The sequence below is a fragment of the Rhipicephalus microplus genome, unplaced genomic scaffold (genome assembly GCF_043290135.1).
Source record: "Rhipicephalus microplus isolate Deutch F79 unplaced genomic scaffold, USDA_Rmic scaffold_41, whole genome shotgun sequence".
In the NCBI taxonomy this organism is placed as follows: domain Eukaryota; kingdom Metazoa; phylum Arthropoda; class Arachnida; order Ixodida; family Ixodidae; genus Rhipicephalus; species Rhipicephalus microplus.
Genome location: NW_027464614.1, coordinates 2286118 through 2309020, shown reverse-complemented (window position 1 = coordinate 2309020; position 22903 = coordinate 2286118). Strand labels below are relative to the sequence as shown.

The 22903-nt window shown below is 44.6% G+C and overlaps 1 protein-coding gene across 1 annotated transcript in view; it reads left to right on the top strand.

Moving 5' to 3' along the window:
• The window catches only part of LOC142787007 (monocarboxylate transporter 14-like), a 30941-nt gene extending 8285 nt beyond the window's left edge, over positions 1 to 22656 (top strand). The window contains exons 2-4 of the mRNA XM_075884624.1: positions 6645 to 6873; positions 8001 to 8584; positions 19356 to 22656. Coding sequence (XP_075740739.1) covers positions 6645 to 6873; positions 8001 to 8584; positions 19356 to 19570 — 1028 coding nt within the window. The 3' untranslated portion in view covers positions 19571 to 22656. The remainder of the gene's footprint in view (positions 1 to 6644; positions 6874 to 8000; positions 8585 to 19355) is intronic.
• Positions 22657 to 22903: the final 247 nt, after the last annotated feature.

Genomic DNA, 22903 nt, shown 5'->3' with positions numbered 1-22903 from the left:
ACATCGCATATACACATGTAGCTTTTTGCAGATGACTGCATACTTTTTGAACAATTACTACTCAAGATGACCAAAAATGCCTGGAATCCCACCTGTGTGTCATTTATAAGTGGTGTGAAGAATGGTCAATGAAATAAATTGTAATAAGTCAGTCGTCGTGCACATAAAAAATAATAAGCATCGTTTTGAATATATGTATCAACTTAACAACTGTCCCTTGACTGAGCTAGTAGAATATAAATACTTAGGTGTCACAATTACAAACCGCTTAACATGGTCAAGTCACATTATTAAAACATGCTCATCTGTTTCTAGAAAGCTTGGTTTTCTGAGGCATAAAGTAACAACAGCACCTTCAGAATAGGCCTACAGGCCTACAGGCCTACAATGCTTTAAAAAAACGAAAGTTGGACGATGGTAGCATTGTTGGCACCCACTTCTAAATAAAGATATTAGGAAACTTGAGGTGGTGCAGCGTAAAGCAGTTTGCTTTAACTTTATTGCTTACCACAGAAATGACTCACCAAAAACAATCATGGCCGTTAATAACATGTCTACATTACAACACCGAAGGGCAGTTGCCCGGCTGAAATTCCTACACTCGCTTTATTTTTGTAAATTTCTTATTCGTACGGAAACCAATACAAAAAATAGAATTTCAAGAGAAACTAGGCAAACACGTGCTTACACCCTTGAGCCTTACTTCACACGTACTAATATTTTCATTGATTCTTTTTTTCTTTGGACTATCATTGAGTGGAACAACACAAGCTCTCAACTGTTTCACAATGCACTTCATTTACATCCTATAGTTTCGATTTATATTTGTCTTGCTGTCTTCCTAATTCATTTATTTTTTGTTCTGTGTTCAGCTGTTTTACCACGTTTTTGTTGCTTGAAACTTTCTTGGTTTAAAGTAAACTGCAAAATACATTTTTATTATGCCCCTCTGCTTGGTCTATTAGCCTCAGCATACTGTAAATAAAATGAATAAATAAATAGAAATAAATAACAAGATGGCGTTAGAGGTTTTCAGCATATTCATGGAGTGAATGATGATCAGTGGCGTGAGGAGTCCATCCAGCCATCCGTACGTCCATCCGGCCGTTTGCCCATCCATCCATCTATCCGTCCATCCATGTGTACGTCCGTCTGTCGTTCTGTGCGTCTATCCGTCTGTGCTTTCGTCCATCCGTCCATGCGTAAGTCCTTCTATCCAGCCATCCATCCGCACATCTGTCCGTCTGTGCTTACGTTCATCCATGCGTGCGTGCGTACGTGCTTCCGTCTGTTCGTATTTACTTACATCTGTCCTTCCATTCGTGTGACCGTGTCTCAGTGGATCCGTCATTCGTACGCACGGATGGATGAACATATAGACAAATGGACGGACGGACACATGGACGGAAGGATGGAAGCACGGATGCACGCGTGCGCACCCAGATGAATGGCCGCAAGGACGAACGAATAGAATCACCGACGCACGGGCGGATGGATAGAATCACATAAAGATGAACGGATGGGTGGCCGCAGCACAGACGCTTTGCCCCTCTCAGCATCATTCGCTCCGTGGATATGTTGGAAAAGCTACTTACGCCTTCTAGTTATATTATTCCCAAGGACATTAGAGTTATTGTATATGCTACCTTCAGGCAGCAAAACATAGCATATACACTCTAAAACAAAAGGGCGTTAAAAGGTGTTTGGTTCGTCCTTTTGGGGTCTAATGGGGCTGCCACGACCATTAATCCCTTTAAGGACTAACGGCACTGGGTCTGACAGTTAGTCCCCACAGACTAGCTCAAGAGACTAACATTTAGTCCTCACATTTACACCTTATAGAGCAACTGTTAATCCCCACATTTACACTTTACTGGGCAACTGTTAGTCCTCACAGTTGCACTTTGCCAGGCGAACGGCTCATCCCCTCAAATACTCCAATCGGATGAACTTTTTGTCCCCAGTTCAAACATTGTTTTTTTATTATTTTCAGCCAGGCCTAATACGTTTTGCGCCTGTTTTTCTGCGCAGCGAGCAACTAATTGCGCAGAAAAGAACACGTGAAAAAGTAGATAGCCACCTATGTGTAACTGCTTTCGCAGTCACGGCAACAACGAACGACAAAAGTGAGACATTGAAATCTTTTATTTTTCTACATGCACAGGAAGTTTCTCCATTCTTTTAAGGGAATTCATGGTGAAGTGCACAAGTCCAGTCTCGTTGTCAAATCTTGTTCACTCGTTGGGGAGCTTCTCCGACGGAAGCGATAGATGACAGGCATTGCAGACGCCAGTGCACGCAGCCTTCTTCCTGTCGTGTTCCCACGGCTGCACTTACAATAATATAGTAATAGTTAGACACATGTGACAGAAGATGAAGATGCACGCATAATACAAGTACGTGCACGTTAATATAAAAACAAGCGTTGAAATATGACACAGAAATAACTTTACTTTCACATCTCGCACAGTCCTTCTGAAGCTGCTCTGACGAAAGAGATGGATGACAGGCATCGCAAACGCCAGCACAAACAGTCTTCAGCACGGTGTTTGGCCACGGCTGCACAAAAAGTATGTAAAATAGTGAGTCACGCGTGACAGAGGATGAATACAAATGCATATGAGAAATACGTGCAAGGTGAACTGAAAACATTCGTGAGATATGACATACTAATAATTTCATGGTGATGTCACACATCGTCAAAGACTCATTTTGACCCCGTAGCGCAACAGCTTAGGAGCGGCGGCCGCAGCCATAACTCCGCGAGCCACCGTGCCGCTAACAATCGGCGACTCCTAAGTGAGCGATGTCGTTCAGCTCGAGCAAGCGAACGCGAGACCAAACACGGCGCTGCACGCGGAGTGTCTGCCGCCAGCGAACTTCGAACAAAAGGGCGAGCGTACGCTTGGACGCCGCCACGAATAGCGCCGATCTGGTTTTGAGCTAGCGCCGAAGAATCGAAGGTGATGCAGCCCTTTCCCACAAACTCGAGCGAGTGCAGCGCGCAAACGCGAGTCCGCTGCCGCGGCCAGCGGACGGCGCCGAGCTGCTTGCGATGGACTGACGGGAAAGCCAACTGTATTGGCGACCAATTTTCAGTGAGTTCCGAGGCTAGCAAAAGCCCCGCCAGCCCGTGCTGGTGCACTTACAGCGTGCGACCTACTTCAACCCAGCTCTTCATGAGAACCCGCAACATGTTTTCGATGACTCCCAATACAGCGACGAGGCCTGAGCCCATTGTCGTCAGCCCGGAGCTCATCGTGGCGGCGAAGATAGGCGAGCGCTCGATGAGTGAGCGTACGGGAGGCCGACGGCAATGGCGGCCAATTTCCAGGCGGTCGCAAAGCACAGGTGAACTGCAGACGCCGAATCTGACCTTCGCGATGCATTTCGTGCGTTCGATATATAACACGACCGAGCCCGTTGCCGGTAAGTGCGATTCGTATCGCACACGCGACAAGTAGAGTACAATGAAGAATGATAACCTACTTGCCCTAAAATCCAGCGCTGTTTTCTGCCTTGAGTCGGTCTGAAGTATATATCCGATAGGCCTGTTGTCTTATCGGCCGCCATATTTGCTTTCCCAACTGTTGCTGTCATGTGTTAGTCGTGACTATCTTGAAGCCAGAGATATACAGAGCGGCGTGGTGACGTGTCGAGACTTGCTTCAGACTTCATGGGTGCAGCGAAACGCAAAAGCAGCAGCCCCGCCGCGGTGGTCTAGTGGCTAAGGTACTCGGCTGCTGACCCGCAGGGCGCGGGTTCGAATCCCGGCTGCGGCGGCTGCATTTCCGATGGAGGCGGAAACGTTGTAGGCCCGTGTACTCAGATTTGGGTGCACGTTAAAGAACCCCAGGTGGTCTAAATTTCCGGAGCCCTCCACTACGGCGTCTCTCATAATCATATTGTGGTTTTGGGACGTTAAACCCCACATATCAATCAATCATCAATCAACGCAAAAGCAGCAGCCCACGCTCATCCAAGCGTATACACAAGCGCCACGTCGTAATTCTTAGATCCCCGAATCCAGGCGGCCGTGATCAAGCACTCCGAGCGCGACGCAACGCGAACCGTCGCCGGCTACAGGGAAAGATTGAGTCAGCAGAAGAGGAGAATGAGGGCTGGTCACCTTGGATACGCTTTTCGCGCTGCTTGCTATCCCCGGGTGGTTCATCCCTTCGGAGTGTGTTTGGAGACTAAGTGGGTTCGCGCGGCACGCTCCCCTTTGTGGTTGCTCCTCAATAGTCTATCTGTTCATCGCGTGTGCCTATTGGGCTCCGTTACTCCTTTTTCGGGTAATTTTGCCTTAGAGTGTAGAGTAGCTCTAAAAGACACACGCACACAACGCCATGTATTGAGCAAATCATTAACTAGACTTGGCTATATACATATGGAGCAGGGAATGACCCACAACCCAATGAGCTTCGCATCACCACATAGTCCTCTTTAGCTGGAAATGGTGTAACTTTACTGCTGTTTACACCGTCCAAGCCTGGGCGTTGAAAGAGTTTAGCGAGGCGTTCTCCATGGGCGTTAAATACGCATCGTCTCTCCGCAGCCGACTCACTGGCTCAACGCTGATGCTTGGCTTCGACTTCGCCGTTGCATACGGGGGGGGGGGGGGGGGGTTGCCGACGGTGCCGTTGCGTTTGGGCATGTTTAGCCCGCGTTTCATTTGTAGCGGTTTCCCGCTGACGCTGCCGTGAGAGATGTGAGGGTGAGATTGAGGAAAGAAAAAGACGCAAGCCGTGCGATGAGTGGAGTAGAAGCAGTGTTTACGCTACGGCTTGCACCCCACCTCCTCGCGCCGCAGGGATGGGGTCCTCCCAGCTTCTCGCGCTCACGCGAGAGAGAATAGTTCGCGCAATCGCAGGAAGGTGGTCAAGCCACATGCATGCCGGCTTGAACTACACCGTAAGCTGCTTCACATCTAAAAAGTAGTGGGCATTTAGCTCAGATGCGCACCATCACGTGATTATGATCACGAGCACATGGCGTGCGCAAAACGTGAAGGGTATTAATTTAAGTATAAACTGTCATGGTTTTACATGGGGACAGAAAAGAAGAGACACAGACAAGCGGGGACCAGAAACCGAGTGTTATTTAACAGAGGATCTGCGCCCCCTTGTTTCAAGAAACAACAATCATCGGCAGACATCAGGACTAGCGCACTCACGAAATTATCGAAGTGCCATATTGCACGACAATGTACAATTTGCATCAGCATATCATCTGTCTGTTGAAAGACGAAAGTATTTTTGATAACAGCACGTGTAATAATTGTTTGTCAAAAAAGTTGGCATGCATTTTTATATTTTTTGTATGTTTGCCAGTATATATATATATATATATATATATATATATATATATATATATATATATATATATATATATATGTGTGTGTGTGTGTGTGTGTGTGTGTGTGGTATGCGTTAGACAAAAATTCAATTGCTAACCAGCCTTGTTTCTGTCTTTTTTTTGTCTCCAGGTGTAGAGTATCGCGCTGTTCGTACTTCTGCGCCCTATGGCTTGGTCTCTCGAAAAATGCAGATAAGAACACAGCGCACTTAGTGTCTTATGTGCCTTCACAATTTGAAGGTACTTGGGGCACTATTCTTTGTGACGCTCATAAAAGCACGAAGTGAACGTCAGAAATCTCAGTTCACATGATTACTTGGGTTCTACCGAACGCAGATAGCGTAGAGATATGGAGTAACTGCTTTCAAAACAAGCAAGTCTCAAGAACGCGTAAAAGTAATTGCATGTGATATGCCGCTAAAAAGAGAACTTCTAGGTTGCCAGTCAGCCCTTGGCGCTATAAAGTTGCATCATGTAATACCTTGGAAGCCATTATTAGGAATCTCCGACGTCAGATGGGCCTGCTTTCCCGCCGATTTCACACCAGCCTTCGGAATCCTCATGATAGCGCAAAAAAACGGCAGTTCTCGCAACGAAAAACAAAACTTTCTGGATAGTTTTTCGTTTCTGTTTGCCTTTAAATTGCGTTTTATATCATTACACAGCAAGAATGTATAAACGTTACAATATTGCAAATATTGCGAATGTCAAGTGTTATAGTGCAAGAATTTGGGGCCTGCCATTTCAGTGTAGGCCACTCATTAACTCGCAGTAGCACGAAGGGGTGACAAGTTATGGGGATCCCTCCCGCAGTATCACAGTATCCTATAGAAGCACTTGTATATAGTTACCGTTATGTTCTTGAAAACTAAAGGAATGTGACTGATGGCATGCACCCGACATGGATTACGGGAAGAACGTCGGTGGCACTGATACTTGGCGAGTTGTTAAGATTTCATGGTTATGAAATGGCGAAATGAATGGCCCTTACCCACTGACAATAAAGAAGATAAAGACAGGCACTTCTCCTCACGTCTTCTTCATCGTCAGTGTATCGTGACCTTTTGTAGCACAGTTTTCTATCCATAAACGTCAGTACTAACATCGAATTCACGCTGCCTTATCTAATGTCTCTTGTTGACGGTACGTTTTACTAGAGAGTCTGTAAATGCCCAGGACAAGTGTATGGGACAACACCTCATTGCATTACTTGAGTACATTTGCTGGCTCTAGTTTGCAACAGCGAAACACCTGCTGACTGTAGATGTATACTTGTAAATGCGCAGGAATTGGTGCAGGCATGGTGTTCGTGCTGACTGGCACGTTTATCGAGCGTACATTCCCGGTCACGAAGCGCCGTCTGCTGATGCAGCTGAATATGGTCGCATTCTGTGCTGCGGGCTCCTTCTTCCCTCGCATACTGCTCTACCTTGCGCAGGAATTCGGCTTTTCCTGGATGATGCTCTTTCTTTCGGGAGTGATGCTCAACGTGCCTGTTCTGTGTGTGCTTTTCAGGTTTGTAGATTTACTCAATGTACGTGCTCCAAAATAGCAATTCCAGTGTATTGATATATTTTTTAAACATAAATCATGGCATAACCCTTTATACAATGCTTGCCCATTCATTCAAACCATACTTGAGTCGTCTTTATTGTCTCCTTTTATCACCTTGAGCCTCCTTCCTCCTCCCACATCTGTTGTTCACGTGTTGCCTTCCGCTATACTTCTGAAATCAGCCTGTCTTTTGAGCAAGCGATCTGGTCATGCGACCAGTTCATCATATTTCATAAGAACGTCGAAAACAAAAAGAAAGCATGACTAATTCCTATAACGCAGGAATCGCTATAACAAGAAAGGGAAAACTGCCTTCATAGAAGAAGTGCTTATTGTGTGGTGAATATGGGAGCTCGTGCAACGTTTGTAGGTGTATGGCAGCTATAGCATTGTTCAAAGTGGATGCGCGCACGTCAATGCTTAGTTTCACAATGACTACCACCCATGATCATGATTTAACCGTTGTGTAAAAACTTTTTAAGCTAACCTGGACACAGTGTATTGCGAATGAAGACAACATCAAAAAGCACATAATATTCACTGGTACTTGATACGCACTTCTTAAAAGCCGGTTGTCAAACGAGAAGAGAAAAGGCTTCACCTGCGCTCCTAAGTACTAGGGTGACCAACGCCTCTGATGATGCATACACTGTCACCATGCGTTTCAGCAATACGGGGATAGAGGCTCGTGGCTTAAGCCGTGAACATGCGCAGGCAGCCCAGGCGCTCCCCGTCCCACTGGCCTATGTCTCGGTCTTCGAAGGCACGACATCCTCCCGTCAACATCATTGCTTTTCTGGGGCGCTTACTGGCACAGTTTTATTGTCGGGTGCGAAATGCCTTCGATTGATCGACAAGCCGTACCATGCACGAGTAAATGAAAAATGGACTAATAAACTCTTGGAACACTGAAATGTTGGGAAAACGTTTCATGCTTTGCAAACTGACTTAGGTATACAGAGAACGAATAAACAACGTTGCCTGAGCACTCAACAAACTGCGTAAACGGCGTTTTATACTCCTGTTCATGATTATTTGCATACGACTTCAATGACTAATTTCTATCCCATTGCCTTTATTGATTTCAGGCCCAGACTTGACCCAGAAGAAAACAACAACGTCCTCCCGAATGCAACGGTGCAGAAAATATTCAGCGTCGAGCAGGGAACCGGCAAGCTGAGCCACTCCGAAAACGTCGGAGCACATGTACCTGAGTCGATGTTTACCAAGCCCTTATTTTACGTCACTGCACTGACGCACCTCATCTTTTTCTACGTCATAAATCTCTTTGCAAGCATATCTGTTGACACCATTCTAAGCAAAGGCATTCCCGTCATTCTTGCAATCACCATCGCACCTTCGGTGTCCGTGTTGGATTGTGTTGGTCGTGTCTTAATGCCCTTAGTTACTGAGAAGGGTCACGTGAAGAGATCGACGCTTGTGATGGTGGACTATTTTTTCATCGGCGTGGGATTCATTTTGATCTCCTTCATTCGAACGTATCCTGCGATGCTGGCCACTTGTCTTGGCTTTGGTGCCTTCAGTGGCCACGCAATCGCCATGCACAACTCCCTGATGTGCGATGTCGTTGGTGCAGGGCAACTAGACACGAGCAACAGGATAGTGACCTGCATCGCCACAGTGTCCTTCTTGACGAAGCCTCTTCTTTTTGGTGAGTCTCGCTTTGTTACCCTTTTCCTATATACGCCAGAGGTCACAAACTCGCCTCAGCAAGCGGGCCGCATGAAGTTCCGACATTTTTGCCCTTCATGTACCCCTTGACAGTGAAGAAGGTGGAAGAAGGAGGGCTTTTGTTCGTACAAAATTTCATCTAAAATTGCCACAAAAAGAGCGGATTTTTCCGTAATGCTTACATGTGTAATTTCTAAATAGAATTTGTATAGATATTGAGACAGTCGGTCGATTCAGTACTGGTATCCATAATGACAAATATTTGGGCGCCGATTGTGAAGCATAGCGATTTTGTTGACCAGTTATCTTTTAAAATTTCGGGGCAACATATGATGCCCCATGAAAAAGAAATACTTGAGACAAGTCATGCAAGTCTATCTCACAATTATAATTTTATGCAAAAATATATAAACCAGAAACAGTCATGTACGGGTCCCTTTATGCTATTGACAAGTACGCAGGCCTCGTGTTAGAGGCCCCTGCTATACCCACTAGGAGATAATACCAACACATTGAGATAGGAACAACCATTACAATATATATAACTATTCTTGTGTATACACAAGGTTGTAAACATGCAAAGATACGCACTAGTTATCTCTTAAGAGATTGCGGTTAGTCTTGGAATCTATCAGTTGCCACTCCACTGGTATTGAGCCATGGTTGCTTCGGGGACCCCATGTCGACTCACGGACGTATAGTGACGGACACCTTGCAGCTAGAAAAAAAAAAGGTGGTGCAAGTTATAAATTGTCGCAACATATCGCGCAAACTAGTTGCCTCTTATTCCTCTCTGGAAGGAAGGTTCAAACTAAAGTGCCTTGGCGATTCAGTCTGAAGTAATGGTGTGTTGTACAGCCACATTCAACCTGTTTCTAGGTTTGCTCGTCAAATAGGCAAGCCTAGAGAACGTACACTCGCGTGTACATGTGACAGAAAAACACCAATAAAAGATTTACAGAAGGGGTGTGTAAATATGGGAAACATTAGATTAACGAGCCGAATAACGCTGTACTCGATTCAGTACTCAAATGGAATAGTAAATAATCGGAAATATTCAAAATACGGTATATCTTCTGAGTAATATCCATATAAACTGCAACGGCGAAAAATGTTCGAAAGAATAAGACATGTAAACAACCAGGGTAACTTTTCCCGTTTTCATCGTCAATTTACCCGCGTGTATGCAGCTTATATGATTATCGTGCTATCGATGTCATATTCATCTGCTTAAAAGATCAGTGCCACCAAAGCCGCAGGGTGAAGAAATCAGCTGTCTTCACTATGACATTCAGGAATATGCTCTCACATTAGTAATTCAGTATTTAAGTGTCAGTGTTATTTAGATTAGGGGGATGAATTGATTAAAGGGGATGAATTGCAACTCATGATTACGGAGTTAGACAAGGAGAGCAGAAAGGTGGGTCTTAAAATTAATCTGCAGAAAACGAAAGTAATGTACAACAACCTTGGAAAGTAGCAGCGCTTTGTGATAGGTAATAGTGCACTTGAAGTTGTAAAAGACTATGTCTACTTAGGGCAGGTAATAACCGCAGAGCCTAACCACGAGATTGAAGTAACTAGAAGAATAAGAATGGGGTGGAGCACATTCTGCAGGCACTCTCAAATTATGACAAGTAGATTGCCACTGTCCCTCAAGAGGAAGGTATATAACAGCTGTATCTTGCCGGTACTTAGTTACGGAGCAGAAACCTGGAGACTCATAAAGAGGGTTCAACTTAAATTGAGGACGACGCAGCGAGCAATGGAAAGAAAAATGGTAGGTGTAACCTTAAGAGACAAGAAGAGAGCAGAGTGGATTAGGGGACAAACGGGAGTTAAGGATATCATAGCTGCAATAAAGAAGAGGAAATGGACATGGGCCGGGCATGTAGCACGTAGACAGGATAACCGCTGGTCATTAAGGGTCACCAACTGGATTCCCAGAGAAGGGAAGCGGGGTAGGGGGAGACAGAAGGTTAGGTGGGCAGATGAGATTAAGAAGTTTGCGGGTATAAATTGGCAACAGCAAGCATAGGACCGGGTTAACTGGCGGAACATGGGAGAGGCCTTTGTCCTGCAGTGGACGTAAACAGGCTGATGATGATGATGATGTTATTTAGAAGCTGTTGACAAAGTATACTGCCTCGAGTACCGTAGTCACTATCATATTGCAGCCTGCTGTTAAAAAAAAAAACATTTCGAATGTTCTAGTTCCTGTTCAGTTTAAGTAATTGTAGTACTTTATTTCTATTAAATTAGTCGTAATGTTCCTTTGTTGGAGCTTTTCAGTATTCTGTTTTCAAATAAATAGCTGTGCGATTCTTGGGCTCCTCTTTAAATTGCCACATTATCGATCCAGCACTGCTTTGAAAATGGCTACTTTACTAGTTAAAAACTATACGAATAATTTTTATGCGTATTGATATTTAAGTCGGTGTCAGTACTATACGATTCGTATTAGATTCGGTGCTGAAATTCACTATTCTCACCATTATGTTTACAACCATTTCGATACAGAGAAAGGATAAGCCCGCTACACCGCAAAGCAAAACTATTAAGCAGTAAAGTTCACCAATTTTCAAAAGGGGCCACTGTTATGATATATTTTGTACCTCCGAAAAACACTTATTTTGATAGGGAATACTTGAACCCCTCGACTGATTTTTGCCTTCGCCGTCATGTTTCGTAAAAATTCTAAATTAATAACACCCCCCCCCCGTGCATGGCTTGTTGAACCCGCGACTAAATACAAGCAAGCAGGGGCGATGAAAGTGGCCGAAGCGGAGGTGAAACACCCATCTCCTTCGCACGGAAGGCGCATGCAATAACATCATCTCGCGTGCGAGGCCTCCTGTTAATTTATGCTAAAGCGAAGACGAAACGACCAGCCCGCCTTGAAAGAAGCGCGCGAAGAAGCGTTGAGCAGGGGGAGGATGTGTCGCTCGAGCACAAACTGGGAAATTTAATTGTAAGGGCACCGTCGCGATCAATGGCGTGTGCGCTATCTCAGTAGGCATCAGCAGACGGCTCGTATACCTTTCTACGCTGCGCTGTGAGTTAGCAGAGATGGTGCAATAACCATTTCACTCCCCGGTGCGACGTTAAACTCCAACCGCGGCGTTTTTTTTTCAGGAGTGGAGCGAGACAAGATTTAGAAGAGATAACTCTCAGCGTTACTTTGTATGAAAATAATATTTGTTGCTATCGCACTGAGTGCTTCGATCTAGCGGTGAAAGCATGATGCTATTATTTCGAAGACGGTATTCACGTACCCAAAATGACGTCGTGGACCCGCGACTCCCATATCAAAACCACAGCAGTAGATCGAATCCGCGAATATTGTTAGCTATGATTGCACTGTGACTACATATCATGCGCAAGTCGTCTGCTGCCCAAGTTCATCAAGCTCGTAGTTGGTTACTGGATTTACATAAATGTGTCTAAGAAAGCCCTTAAACTGGCGTCTGTATTTCTGCAATGACAGCGCGTATATGCACCATGATAGGCGGAGAGCTAAGCCCATATTTAATAGCGCTTATGTCATTCAATAACGCGAACCGAGAATGACTATTTGATCAACGACTCATGATAAGTGATCTTACTGAGACATATAATATTTTTTTGTAGACTATAGCATTTGCTGTAGTGTTATGGAAGGCCGAGAGCATCGCAAATGGTTCAAACGGTGTGCTCTGAAATGTAAGGACTACGACCGACATGAAACTTTGTCAAAAGCATGGACGGGGGAATGCTGTCGACATACAAAGACGACTTGCTTCCCATGTCGTTACATGCTACGGGATTATAATGCAGTGCACTAAAGAAGAATTTAAAAGGCATATGCAATGCACCCACGCAATACCTCCCGACGGAAACAGAAACTGATATAGGCGAAACTTGCAGCGAGCTAGCCCCGCAAACATCAACCTCAAGAACGAGATAATTGAGGGATTGTGAAGACTAATCTGGTTGCTTCTAGATTGTTGCTAGGCAATTCTAGGTGATACAATGTTGTTTCAACGTTGACTGTAAGCGGAGAGAGGTGCGGGACTACATACAAACACAGACACGACATGAGAACGTTCTATTCGGCTTAAGCCTTTCGTCGCTTTGGGTTTTGCAGCAGTCGTTGCCTTTGTCATTTTCTAGTGTTCTCATTGCACATATTCCAACCTTTCGGCTCCCGGCTTGGCTTTGTAGCCATTGGTTGGGCTCACAGTTGCCTTTGTTTTTCAGTGAAAGTTGGTTTGCCCAATTTCTGTGCCACCTGCTAGTTTTAAATGACGAAAGCTTTCCGACAGTCTTTCGGACAGTGAGTGAGTCCACATTATTTTTTCCACAACAGGCGCGATTTGACCCGACGTCAGCTGGCTAGGCCCACTCGGGGACGGTCAGGTTAAACCTGACAGCTCTCACGTGGGCCCTCTGGACGGCCAGGATTAGAGAAGTGAGGTCCTGGGCCTTAAGCAAGCTTGTTCATTTCTTCTTGGTGGAAAGGAGACCAGCAAAGGCACAGTGCCACAGCACATGCTCGAAGTCCGCTTAACCACCACACAAAGGGCAATCCGGGCTTGAGGACCGTCTGAGGTACATTGTATGCAGTGCCATCTGTGAGCGACAGCTTAGGCCCTGCACAGCAAAGAATGTGGCAGGGTCAGCTCTGCTCTTGAAAACTAGTGGTGCTTGCATATCTCATTGCACGTGTGGAGAGTCTCGGTTCACCCAGGAGATGTCGAATCACCTGGCACACGGTCAGTGAAAGTTTGTGCAGCCGAGTGCACCTCTGCGTTTGAATTGGTCAAGGCTTCCTCTATGGTTCAAAAATGTTTAGAAAACCAGACCAATGAGTGAGGTTTGAGGTATTTGGCTTTGTTAAGGACCTGTAGATCCTGGGGAACCATTATACGTATTAGAAGTACCTTGATAACAGCTTTGGAGTCTGAATAAATTGCGTCGTACACAATATCCGTCAATCCTGGAACAATCACAACCGGCTCAGACACACCGGAGCTGAAAGTGCGGATGATAGCGCAGCTGATATCATTAGAATCACAGTCAATGACCACTGAATACAAGGTTTTTTTTTAGCATGTGAAGCAGCATCTACTAAGCAGGCTCGTTCCTTCTCCAAGTGGGCACTGGCGAGCTTTACCCCTGTCTCGCCTTCATGCTTCATTGTAGGTTGGATGCACACTGTGCGGCATCTGCTTTACGAAAAGTTTGGACCTTAATTTGTTCGACAGCTTCACGGCATCAGGACATTCGACCGCGGAGTAGCGTCCCGGCATGCTGAGTTTAGCTCTACCCGCTGGTGTGCCGCACATTCTAAGAAACTGTGAAAACTCTTGTGCCTCGACTATTTCTTCGAATGGGTTGTGGATTCACCGTTTGAGGAGGTTTTTCATGTGTGTTACAACTATAATGTGAAGGGCTGACTTGAAATATCTTCTGATTAAGGCTTTGATCTTGTTGCGCTCCGACACGAGCCAGTTATGCATAGCCACCGTATAAGTCAAGGGGCACATAACAAATGCATGGATAACGCGAATCAGATTGTCTTGCCTGATTCCACCGTGACTGTTAACGATTCTTCGAATCAGCCCGAGAACGCTGTCTGTTTTGGAAGAAATGCGTTTCATCACGGCTCCATTGAATTCGTTGGCCTTGATGAACCTTCCGAAGACTTTGATAGTGTCCGCGCCCGGAACTGTGGAGCTTTTACTGGCGAATAAGCTAACGCGCATGTCCGTTGCTTGCTTTCAGGAATGGGGAAAGCCATCTTTGCGCCTCTTATTAAAGAGTAAGAGCTCGGACTTAGCGAGCGAGCACGGTAATCTGGTAGGTAGAGATAGCACTCAGGCACATTGATGGCTTATTGCGTAGCGCTCTCTACATGACCTTCACATTCCATGAAGCACCAGAAGAGACTACCGTCCTCAGAGATCGCGTGATTAGGATTGTGTACCTTGTGCGAAGGCATTGACAAGTTAATCATACAAATATTGAAGAGCATCGGGAAAATCGTCAGTACCTGAGGTGTCCCTTTTCACCTAAGAACAATTTTTTAGTCGAAAACTTGCCAATCTCTGGTCTTGCTGACTCCAAAAAAAAGAAGGAGCGCACAGAACTGTACGCCCGCTTGCCGACGTGCAACTCAAGCAAGCTCTTCAGAATAAATGCATGTGATGCGTTCTCAAAAGCCCTTTCCAATTCTAAGCCGAGAATCACCTTGGTGTCGGTGCAAAGACGAATTCAATGACCTGGCGCTTGATCAGCATCATGGCGTCCTGAGTCGAAGCTCCGACTGAAAGCCAGTCATGTTGTTTTCCGAAGGCCGCAATACATAGACGGACGGATGGATGGATGGATATGGCTGTACCCGTTAGATCGGGCGCTGGCTAACGCCACCAAGCCGTATATTGACCCTTTTCGAAAACATTGCCCGCAGCTTCCCTCGGGGGAACACTGAGGAGGATGCGGAGCATATAATTGGTTAACGGGGTGTTAAAGTGCGACTTACTTGGGTCGATGGCTAAATTGGTTAACGTGGTTGTGAAATGGGGTGTTAAATTGCGACTTACTTGGGTCGATGGCTAAATTGGTTAACGTGGTTGTAGGAGGGGGTGTTAAATGAGTGAACACGTACACACGTATGCGAAAGGGCGGCGCTGGTCGAAGGGACGTCGATCATTGTGTTTGTGGATTCGTTGGAATTCATTTCACCGCGACCTTGGACGTCGACACGCCGTACAAACCAACCGACGAGCGGCAACTGAGCGAGCGAGCGCCGACCTTGAGTATATATACAGCGCGACGGCGCATGCACTGTCAGCTGTCGAATGTTCGAGAAGGGGGAGAAGCGCAACGACGCATGCGCGCGCGTCAGCTGCCAATGTTCTCGAAGCGCGACGGCGCATGCGCGCGCGTCAGCTGCCGATGTTCTCGAAGCGTGACGGCGCATGCGCGCTACATTATACAGCTAGCGAATGTTCGTGAAGAGGAGAAGCGCACGCGGTGTGTATAGGAGGAAGGGTGCACAGATGGTGGAGGAGTGAAGCGCGCGCGGTGTGTAGAGGAGGAAGGGATGCACAGATGGTGGAAGAAGGAGGAGGAAGCTTGCGGACGGCGCCGCACTACAAGCCTCGAGTATTAGATGCTCCGCATCCAAAAGGGTGCCACGAGCGCCGCGGACGTGAACTACAATCTGCCGCCTTTGTGAGGGCACCGCAACATACGACGCAGGCTGTGTGTCCCAGCGACGCTGATGCGCGTTTCTTGCAGCGCACTCAGACACCTCTTGCGTTCCTGCAGGACGCGAACCGCGTCGGGAGGGCACGCCGATAAGAATCTCTTGCAGGCCGGATCCATGCATTGCCAGTCATAACAAGCCAAACTTCTCGTCAAACCAGGTGAAGGGTAAAAATATTGCTCATTGAGCAGCGGAAGCAGCTCAGAAAGCTTATAGGAGAGTACCAGGAGCTCGTTCAAGCTAGAAACTGGTGCGATTGCAGCGGATGATACGGAGAACTAGCCGCCAACACAAACACCACAGCACTAACGCATTTGACGGCTTGTTTTCTATGCCCTCATGATGGCGCTAGCTATTCCAGGCTCCTTTGCGAAGCGAAACTGACGAAAAACTTACCGTCAGGTGGCGTATTCATGAAAAGTACGATTGATTTGTGGGATTTAACGTCCCAAAACCACTATTCGATTATGAGAGACGCCGTAGTGGAGGGCTCCGGAAATTTTGACCACCTGGGGTTATTTAACGTGCACCGAAATCTGAGTACACGGGCCTACAACATTTCCGCCTCCATCGGAAATGCAGCCGCCACAGCCGGGATTTGATCCCGCGACCTGCGGGTCAGCAGCCGAATACATTAGCCACTAGACCACCGTGGCGGGGCTTCATGAAAAGGGTCTATACGGCACATACTTGTTTGCTGGTTTAAGTGTAGCCTCCTTCATTTTGAGTGGACCAGTGGTGTTCAGTGTTTTCTGAATTTTACAGAATTTTCGTGGCGCATGCTAGTTTATGATGATGATGATAGATTTTTGCTATGGTGTGTACAGAGAATGATTTGCTAAACAACTTGGGTATATTGAAGAGTCGAAAGACTAATGATATCAACTTGTTTATTGCCCAGATAGCGAATTTCAACGCAGATAAATTAACAAATGTAGTATAGAATCACAAAAAAGTGCAAAAAACGTTAGCATAATTTCGAAAAACATTATGCGTAAGAGTGACAATGGAGCAATCGTAAGAAAAAGTTGCACTAAAGCATAATACTATATTCACAGCAAAGTTACACTTACTGTATGAATACTGCTCGTCATTATTCAGTTTGCTATTCGTAAGAGCAGGCAGTCTACTAATACGAATAAATGGACTGCTTTGTACGCAATTATGCTGATGCTGGACCACCCAACTGTTGCATCTCCAAAATATGAAGATTTAGGTGAAGTGCTGGCAATAATATGAATCCGATGCTTTCATGTGATAGAGCTATCCTTCTCTGTATAACATCTTTGTTGTATAATGTGTTGAAAAATATCAAAGTCTAAACTCATAGAGGGCAAATTGACATCGTCAGTCTCTGTTTTTCTTGATATCACGTTCGTTTCACTCTTTCAGTTGACGCACTGTGGGGAAAGTAAGCGTTCACAACTGGCTCATCTCCAGAAAAAACTCTGGCTGCTGTACACACTTTTTTACTTCTGGTAGTGTTCTGTTCTAACTCCTGCGCCAGACCCCCTACATTAATTTTTGGCCATCCAACCAGAACAATATGCTTGTTATAGGTGCTCGTAATGGTTATTGTTCATCGCTGTTACATGCGTCGCAATTAATCAATGTGAGTGAAGACGCCTTCAAATATTACGTGTCGATTTATGCGGAAATAGTATGATATATATATATATATATATATATATATTTAGGGAAACAAGTGTATACTTAAGGGCTCGTTTTTTTGTGTTTCTACACAATATTAATGAGATCAAACAAACAATAATGCCAAGAAAGGTATAGGGGAAGTTATTAGGCCAATTGTGATGTAAGTGAGAAGAAAGAAAATTGGGTGAAAAGATAAGTTGCAGTGGGCAGGATTCGAACCTGCGACTTTCGAATAACGCGTTCAATGCTCTACCACTAAGCTACTGCGACAGCTATCCCCCAGCCACTTTATTGGGTATCTATGTCAATTTAAACGTGGGAGTGTCAGTCAGCGCCAATAGTAGCCATCGCGGTAAGTGTGGCACGCTCTTTATGAGCCTGTTTGGCGTCACGTAGCACGTGAACTTAATAACTGGCAGCTGACCAATAGTCCCCCGTATACAACATAAAGGCACCAAGTCTGCCAGCACGAGACCCTCGTTAATGAAAAAAGGAAAGAAGTGTATACTTAAGGGCTCGTTTTTCGTGTTTTTACACAATAATAATGAGATATAACAGACAATAATGCCAAAGAAGGTATAGGGGAAGTTATTAGGCAAATTTTATTGTAAATTAGAAGGAAGAAAAGTGGGTGAAAAGATAACTTACCGCGTGGAGGTTCGGATAAATGGTTTTCCATCAATCCATCCTTTAGCAACCCTAGTTACATCCCGACTGAACGGGTTTCCATCGAAATCTCGCTTTAATTACGCATATCGACAGCGGTGCTGTAATGTAGTTCTCCTTTTGGGCGTATTGGGTTGGTGCGTGTCTCTTCATAGCGTCCCATCGAATTTTTCTACCATTCCTAAACGAATATTCTAAAGTGTAACTTGCACAACATTTAGCAGGGCCAGCAGCCTGTTGGCGTCACTAGTACATAAATTTTACTCAGATTGTAGTGACATTGATTTATTCTAAACTACCTAGGGTGAGCTGATATGATTTACCCTTTTCAGCGTTTTAACTTACTCACACTTATAGAAACATAGGTTCCACAATTGGAATCATCTAATTGATTCAGTCATGGGGCGCAGATTTGAAATGTTCTCAAGATGTTTCTGTGTAACAGCATTTTCATGCCTGAATGAATTGACTGGACGGCATTTTCTTCTAACGACGCCGCTAGTGGTACATGAATTTTATTTGTCCAATTCAATGCTACTTCTAGTCAGGGTTGTTCACGTTCTTCGTGTATTGTCCATTTCAGCACATTTTCATTGCTTCTCACATGTATATATATATTAGGTCAACTGCTAAATGGTACTGCGTAATAGTTTTCTTGCGATGTCCTCTTTTTTGCTCACTTATCTGGTGAATTCCCACATTTTATGACTCCTCCAATATTGTTATGATGGTTTCATAACTGCCATTTACGTTATTAAAATGCCTGTAAATTTATGGGCTTGTTTTCAACGTTAAACACAATTAGAAAGAGAACATAGAGAAAACGATGTGAAAGTAGCTATATGGGATGATATTAGAAGTAACTGTATACAAGTAATTGTTGAAAAATAAAAGTGTACAAAAAGATAACTTGCCACGAGCAGGGACGGAACCTCTGACCTTCGTCGAATACTGTGCACCATTGAGATACAACAGTTGTCATTCCTTCGTCCACTTTGTACTGTATGTGAGTGCACTCTAACAACAATCAGCGCCACCATTAGCCCTTAAAGTGGCTGTTCCACACTTACCCTAGAGTTTTCATTAACATTGTAATTTATTTTGTCGTTCTGTAGCACTTTACTAGAGGACTTCATGGGTATTCGACTATAGATGCATCTTCTTTTTTTTTCTCTTGCAGGTTTCTTCAGGGACATGCAGGGATCCTATGACAACTTATACCGCATCATGAGTGGCCTCATGTTTCTCAACGCTTTAGTTTGGCTAGTCGTAAATCTTACAGACAGGTTCCGCAAAAAGCGAACGTGGACAACGAGAGATTCTCAACTCCAGTTGTGTGACCTTCCCACGCTCACCGGTTACCAAGTGATGGATTTGACTTCGCTGATGGCTTGAGAACACTCTCACTGAAGAAAAAGTGTGTCTCAGCTAGTCGACTGGGAGTAACGATGTTGTTGTTGCAGAGCGCGAAATTTGATAGAAATCATGGTAAATTTCACGTTCCATGTTTCTCCGTGTCGCGAAGCTTAAAAGAACACCGTTTATGATAGGCAACAATATTGCATTTACATATTGGTATTGTTCGTGCGTTGAAGTTCTGTATGTATAAGGTATTATATGGCAGCTATTGATGTGCCAAAACCCAAGGATCACAAACTTGTGCCTGTTGATCTACATATAGAAAATGTGGGTTTTCGGAGCGGAAAATCGTGTTTCAGCCTGTAAAGCACGACATGGTTTTTCTGTCTACATTTGCGAGTGAGTGTACAGGTACTTGAATATTCTTGATTTCGTTGTTTGATGCTTTGTCTCAGCAAATTTTCTACCTGTATTATTTTAGCATGAACTATGGGTTACTACTTTACGTCTCGGGTACTTTTGCTAGATTTATATATAAGTGGTTATAACAGAAGAAAAGAAAAGAAAGGTGCCGACCCGTAACTGTCTCTCCTTACAAGGACACCTCAACAGGTCAGCACAGGAATGGGATATGGGGAATAAAAGATATAGGGAGGGAAAGATTGGAAAAGAGAGAAAAAAAAGAAAGGCGAGGGTCATTCGTTCTGCTTTCGCAACGGACTCACAAGCCCTCACGTGCCATGCACAGCTGACTAGGAAGGCTCCCAAGGGCCGGAGAGGTATCGTCATCGAGAGGAGGACAACGGTTTGATTGGCGCGTCGTACAAAGCGCGTGAAGCACTCGCCGAAGCGCGTAATCTCTGTACGGAAAACACTGTACGGAAAACCATAGCACTCACTAATACGAGTCCAGTGGACATCGATGGGGAGGCACTAATGTTCTTTCAGCTCACAAGCGCTCAAATAGCGCAGAAGTCCCCAGGAAGGTGATGAGGGCAGCTTGCGCGCGCTTCACCAGGCATGCGTGCGCACGGGGAAAAAGAATCACATCAACAGTGCTGGTGCAGAGTCCCAGTTTGCTGTAAGCGTCGAATAGTGATCTGCGCGCGTCCGAATACTCCTCACACTGGAAGATAATGTGATGGAGTGTTTCGGGCTGTTTTTGCTTTCGGTATGTTTGAGCGTAGTGCCTAGTGTTGCTACTCCCGTTCATGGCTGGTAATATTTGGAACCGCGACGGTTCTCACATCATGATGCCAAAGTTTATACTCCTGCATCGTGCAGCGAAAATGTTGAATATCAATTTTGTGTAGCGGAAAAAGTTTGGTTTCGTTATGTGCAATATTTAGTGCACGACGATGTTTCCAGATACGCTTGACGTTGAATATAAATATTATCAACAAAATTATGCGAACAAGCTGAATCGATCACCGTTCTAAAAGCTGTTTCGATAAATAGGTCTTATACGACTTTGCACCATCGTCATTGTCTTGTGTCCCGAACGTTTTGTCTCCTACAAGTCCCCGTAGACTCGTCGTAGATCAGTGAAGGCACTGCCGTCTACTCTGTGATAACTGTTCAGACATTGATGTCCTGTCAATGTCGCTTCAGTGCTTACTTTAAGCAATGTTGCACTTATTGTTTGTGTGTTCTTGACTTATTAGAGATTGAAAACAATTTGTCAACGCGTGATTACAGTTTGGCCACGTGCTTACAAAAATCCTGAGCGACGACGCTTACTAATATGATTCCGACGTGGAGATGGTTCAGACGAGCCTTTAATTTTGTGTCAATGTGCATAAAGGCCTTCTGAGGTAATTATGTCTTGTACACCGATATTCCGAGTATGTATTTAGTGTGGACTGGGCATGTAGGGTATAAACTCTGCTGTTAAAAATCTATTTTAGTGTGTTATTTGTGAGCACTTGCCATTTTATTTTCGCACCATAATAGTGCAGTTATGTCACCCGTTATAGTGATTTCAGAGAACGTTAATTCTTTCGCCATTCTGTTATCGCACGTCACAAGCATAGCGTATATATCCAGTGTCATCTTTCGTTTCAGCGTAGGCTGTACAGGTCGAGACATTTGTGGTGTCAAAACGGACAAACACACAGTAATTCGAATGTTTACTCTAGCACGGCTGAGTGCACATCAGCTATACCCATTAATATAATATGTGACACTGCTATTAGCTCAAAAATGACCGGCTCCTGCTTCCTCTAAAACATCAAAATATCACGTTGTCTGGCTATTTGCACCTTTGTAGCTCATCCGCCGCTTAACATGTGCGTTGTTAGAACCCTTATCAGCATCCCGGTTGAAATCTACTAATCAATATATTCAGAAGTGACGACGTTGACGTTGTGAAGGTTGAAAGAGAGGTGCTATTCTGAGAACCTGATCAGGACAACCACAACTCAACACTTCATCAGAACACTCAACAGAACAATGTGTTAAGGATAGAACCCTGAACAGACGTTCAAGACTGTTATAAGCAATACGTTAACCGGTGAAATAATCTTGTGCATGTTCCCCAGAGGCTAGGATATATCTAACGATTATATGCGAATTGTTTCAATGAGTGAATTATTTCCTAAGTGTGCGACTCACATTTTCGCGAAGTTTGATGATTATCTTGTGCTCTAAGACGCTCGACAGTATATATTATGGGTGCAAAGTGCTACACACTTGTTGATTTACTCCGCTGTAGAGCGTTTGTTTGTGTATGTTTGTTATTTTAGCGCAATTTAGTTCTCCTGAAAAACGTGTAAACCTTTTAATTTCGAGTACCTTTGCGTTTTACTACTACATTTATGTTATTTTTAACGGGTCGCTGTTACTTCAAATTGCCCCAAATTTGGTTTCCATTCAGAGAAACTCGTAGAACATAGGCCTATTTTGGTTGTGCTCGCAGCCATGCTAGTCACTTTCTTGCCTAAAATAGAACATTTCGATGGAATACTTTTGTCGCAAGCCAAGGAAATATCCGGCTGTCGAGATTGAAAACCTCGTTTTATAAATTGTACCTGCATTGTATTTACGTGCACTGGTTTATTCAATGTGAGTTAATGTATGTGATTGTCTATGTTACCTCTAATAAAAAGTTTTAGGACCTTTTATTCATTTCTTGCGAAAAGACGGCTTTGACATGGTGCAAGTTGTGTTTCGAGGTGTCCCTTTTAACCTAAAGTATTCAACAGGTGCTTGGATTCACAACCTTAGTTTTATTTTTACTTGAAAATGCCTGTTCAATTTGTAATCATGGCTTTAATGCATTGTGAATATCAAGTAATTTACTCATTAATATTTCTTGATCACTTGCATTAGAGCTTATACTATGCCACCTCTCAGTAGCGAGAAATTTTC